Source organism: Aplysia californica, unplaced genomic scaffold (assembly GCF_000002075.1).
Source record: "Aplysia californica isolate F4 #8 unplaced genomic scaffold, AplCal3.0 scaffold00031, whole genome shotgun sequence".
Taxonomy (NCBI): Eukaryota; Metazoa; Mollusca; class Gastropoda; order Aplysiida; family Aplysiidae; genus Aplysia; species Aplysia californica.
The window spans coordinates 1,504,009-1,508,994 of NW_004797301.1; the positions used below are offsets into that span (position 1 = coordinate 1,504,009).

Below are 4,986 nucleotides of genomic sequence, written 5' to 3' on the forward strand. Positions count from 1 at the left end.
CTCTCCCTCCCTCCCTCCCTCCCTCCCTCCCTGTGTGTGTGTATGTATGTATGTGTGAGTGTTTGTGTGTGTATGCGTGCTTGTCTATGTATATGTGTTCTCTTCTTAAAACTGAGGATTTGTTAGTTACCAATATTGGTTCTGTTTTGATTTTTTTTCTGTAGAGTGTGGTACATAATGGACAAAGACCAAATCTATGCTGAACTTTCTGTTCTTGTTTTTTCTTTTATCTGTACAGTATGGTGCATAATGAACAAAGTCCAGATCTGTTCTGAACATTTGTGGTTGTTTTTTTTTTCTGTAGAGTGGTAAATCGTGAGGGGCGACCCATCATACCACCACAATAAACAAAGACCAAATCTATTCTGAACTGTCTTGGGTTTTTAACATTTTTTTATAGAGTGTTGCACTTGGTGAACATAGACCTAATCTGTTTTGAATGTTCTGTTTTTGTTACTGTAGAGTGTGGTGCATGATGAGCGCCCCATCGGTGGCTCCGGAGGGAAGAAGTCCTTTGAGGAGCTCCTGGAGGAGCAGCTGAAGGAGGAAGAGGAGAAGGTGAGGGGGAGAGTTTGGTTTTTTTTAAATGTGAGAAGACATTTTGGTTGTTTGTTTTTTTTTGTGATAGGACAGTTTGGCAGACTTGCCAACTGCTCTGATTTTATCGTAATTGCTCCAACATTTTTATCATTTTTAACGACTCTGACGGAATATGCGGAACGCCCGATTTTTTTTCCCCAAGCCGAGAAGACTCGGCCTAATGCGGATCGGATGGCTCATCGATTCAGAAAATGGATCAGGAAAACCCTTAACCCATCGCCCACTCAGGCTGTTGATCTACAGTACACAACTTGGGCACCGAGTAATGCGCCTGCTGTAGATCTAGGACACACAGCCCGGAGTAGGAACCGCCCACACTGTATAATTATGTACGCAGATGGCCTCAATCTCTACTAGAGAAAACTTTTGTCCACGAACTTTGATCGGTCAGGTGTAAAATCAAATAGCCAATCAGATTCCAGCTTTTATTTTGGGGGGAGCGTGCCTAATTACTTCGTCACGATTAACGAAAGTGATGCTATCGCAACAAAGAAGTCTGTGCATGTTACTCGTTTACAAACACTCAGGCCTGGCAACAGGTCAGAAGTCAATGGTAACTTTCTGTTGACCTACATAGCTTCTTAGTTAAGAATGATTAACCAACTTTGTTGGGGAATATGTATGTTAAGTTAGATGCTCCCTATTTTTTTCTCCACACTCCTATTTTTTTCCATGAAATCCTATTTTTTTGTGGTAGGAGTTGGCAGGTCTGGTTTGGTTTTTGTTGTGAGAGGACAGTTTGGTTTTTGTGGAGTCCGCTTTTCTGTGGCTTGCTGACCTGCCGAATAGTTCGATTAAATCATAGCCCTCAGATTTTAAATTAATTTTTGTATTGTTTTGCCCGTCATCCTGATTTCGATACAATATGTCTGTTTTTTCTTGAATTCTGTTATCAGTAGGTCATCTAAAAGGCCATGAAAATGCAAATTAAGTTGCAATACACCCCTGTTTGCCATGGTTGGTTCATTATGTAAATCTTATATGCTAAGGTTCTGGATACTGCTGATATATTTTTTTCCCTGAACTCCTAATTGCGGATGGTGCCTGAGTAAAACTTCTATTTTCTGGTCATGGAGGGGTTGTCAGATCATCATCTGGATTTAGCACAATATTGGATAACCTCCTACAGGGAGAGATGTCATCCCTCATTAAGGGGGCTTGTGGGTCAGATCTAGGGCTTCGGGAACTGATTTTCTCTCACTCTGAGCACTTTTTACTTTTGGTATTTTCCGATACCTAATTCAGTCTAGATTATATTGACACTAGTTGCTGATTGATTAACATGAACTGAATTCAATTTTATTGGGTTCAACGTTGTGTACTAACATTTTCAATGTTTAACCTTGTTTTTCTCAAAACACACCTTTTCACCACTTTTTACTTGCAAATGCCGTTTTTTTTTCTACCCCACTTTTAAAATTTTCTGTCACGGAGACTTCAAATTTCACATGTTGTTAGAGAAATGATTTGTTCTTGTAGTGGGCTAGTTAGGTTTTTCATATTTTGCTTTAGAATTTTTTAAACATTTTTTTTTCATGCCAAAAATATTTTTTTAACATCAAATTCCATATCCCCAATTTTGCGAACTATTGTGGATACTTTATAAATATAGTTTCAAAAATCAAAATAGCCACCTGCAAGCACCTATTTATTTGTGACATTTTGCAAGTTACAGAATTTTAAAACGTTAAAAACTGTAGATATGGTGGAGAAAAAAAAAATTCTATTCAATTTTCAAGATGGCCACCGTTTTCATTGCAACGGCTTACGCAATCGAGTGTGTCAACAGTTGAATCTTACTGCCTGTGACAAAAGTTGTTTCAGTTTGTCTTTAATTAAAAATGTTGTCCCGTAAGTATTGAGCCCCCTCAACTCTTTCCCAACCAAATAAGTTTTCTTAAAACATTTGTGCCATATTTTGGAAAGCAGTGAAATGAAGATTTGATGTTACCTGTTTCTCTGTCATTGTATGTGTGAACCAAAGAAAATGAAAAGAAAACTAATAATTTGTCTTCATGCTTATGTTTTTGTGGAAAAACTAAAATTGATGATGTGGCATTGAAATAAAGATATTTTCTACTTCTCGATCGCATCGCACTTTAACACCGATGTCTGTTGTACATATACTGGGCCGCCCTGCTTAGTTCTTCCTTTGGGCCATACAGCTTCTTCTGTAGTGTTAATGGGGTGGCTGTATTCAATTAAGTTATTGGCTGCTCAGCATAAGACTGTCATACATCGCCTTTCAAAACAGCCTACAGCAAATTCTTACACTAAACAGTCAATAGGATGATAAAAATAGATGCCTTCCTCCGTAAATGTTTTTCTGAACCAGGTGAAATAATAATAATTATGTTGTCTCGGCCTATACGAGGTTAACAGTTGTATACTATTATATCCTGAGTTGATTATATTGTTAATATTAGATGCCTTCTTCCATTAATGTTTTCCTGAACCAGGACCACCCCCCCCCCCCCCGTAATGTTGTCTGTCTTGGCCGACACAAGTTAACAATCGCTTACTATATTTCCTCAGTTGAGACTGAGATGTGTATATGTGTGTGTGTCTAAAGAAAGGTACCAAAAGTCGCCACAGACCATTTTGAGCTACAGGCTGATAATGACGAAAAAATCACTTTTTTAAAAACCAAAATGTGTTTCCTTTAAAAAAATGATATTTCCACCATTTTTTAACAATCTGTTAAAGGGTTTTCATTCATTGACTTCTAAATATTTTATGTTGAATAATTTTGAGACTAGGGTATTTTTTGAAAAAGATAATGAAGACTGCTTTTAGAAGGTGTTACAAATCTATTTTTGAAGCATTTTTTTCTCTTTCCCTCTGTGTTTTACCATTGAATTCTAATCCTGATATTAATGTCAGCTGAATGCCAAATTGGAAATGAATTTTCCTTGAATGAATACATTAGAAACAATTGAATCTTAATTTTTTTTTCAAGTTTGTATGTGCTAATTTTCTCAAAATTGGATCTGTATACTCTACCTCACCAAAAACTACTGGAGATATTTCGGAAATTCAAAAACCACTGTGTTCAGCATTGAATTTCCTGTACATATAACCCTTGACTGAAAATGGTAAATATCATCCGACTTTTGCTACCTTTCTTTAGGCACACACACACATACTGCTGACTTTAGATGCCTTCTTCCATTTTCGTTTTTCTTAACCAGAAAACCACCCCCTCAATAATGTTGTCAGTCTCGGCCGATACATACCAGTTAATAATCCCTTATTATGTATCCGCAGTTGAGACTGGACAGCCAACAGACGAGCGGGGAGAGAAAGTTACCGTTCCTCCGGAAAGGCGAGGGAATTGCTCGCTTTAACTCAGCGCCCAAGAAGCCCCCACCACGACCTCCTAAAAGGACGTTGGCAGGGTCGAAGAGTGCGGCAAAGCCGCCTTGGGTGTCGGGAGATGCAGGAGGGTCTGGTGGAGGAGGAGGAGGAGACTCTGTAAAATCTCAGGGGGTTGGTGGTCAAAACCGGACGGGAAATGTGTCCAAGAAAGACTCGGTTGGGAACAGGCTGAAGGCGATGTCGAATGGGCGTCCCATGGAGAGGAAAGGTGTCAGAAATGTGAGTTTTTGTTTGTTTTTTTCTTTTGGGTGTGTGTGTGTGGGGGGGGGGGTCTTTTTTTAGTGTCTTCTTTCTCTTTCTTTCTATTTTTTGTTTTTTCGTATGCTTTTTTTTTTCTATGTCTATTCTTTCTTTTTTTCCCATCCCCTTTCTTTTTTTTGTCTCTTCTTTTTTTTTTTTCTGTCATCTTTATTTTTTTTTCTTTGGTCTGTTATTTCGTTTTTTGAACAAACTCTTCTTTGTTTTTTTGTCTTTTTTCTATTCCTTTATATGGTCTCTTTTTTGTTTTTTTTGTCTTCTCTTTCCATTTTTGGTCTTTTCCTTTCTTTTCTTCCTTCTCTTTCTTTCCAATTTGTCTCTTCTTCCTTTTGTTTGTTATTTTGCCTTTTTCAAGTCCTACCCTGGAACGGACAACCCCACCCTCTCCTTTTTGTTATTCTCAATTTATTTCCATTGCTATTTCCTCCCAGACAACCCATTCTCCCTCCTCCTCTCTCTCTGTCTCTCTCTCTCTGTCTCTGTCCCTCTTTCTCTCTCTCTCTCTGTTTCTGTCCTTTTTCTCTCTTTCTCTCTCTCTCTCTCTCTCTCTCTCTCTCTCTCTCTCTCTCTTCTCCCCTCTCTCTATCTCTCTCACTCTCTCCTCTCCCCCTCTCTCCCACTCTTTCTGTCTCTTTTTTTTTTCTCTCTCACTGTATCTCTCTTTTTCTATGACTGCTTCTCTCTCTGTCTCTCTCTGTCTCTCTCTCTCTCTCTCTCTCTCTCTCTGTCTGTCTGTCTGTCTGTCTGTCT

General features: G+C 38.6%; 1 protein-coding gene across 1 annotated transcript in view; it reads left to right on the forward strand.

The window, feature by feature from the left end:
* Positions 1-4,986, forward strand: part of LOC101861182 (centromere protein J) — a gene marked incomplete at its 3' end in the record, with an annotated part of 19,369 nt that overhangs the window by 1,534 nt on the left and 12,849 nt on the right. Inside the window, 2 exon segments of the mRNA XM_035973804.1 lie at positions 463-558; positions 3,868-4,197. Of these exon segments, the coding sequence (XP_035829697.1) occupies positions 463-558; positions 3,868-4,197 (426 nt within the window).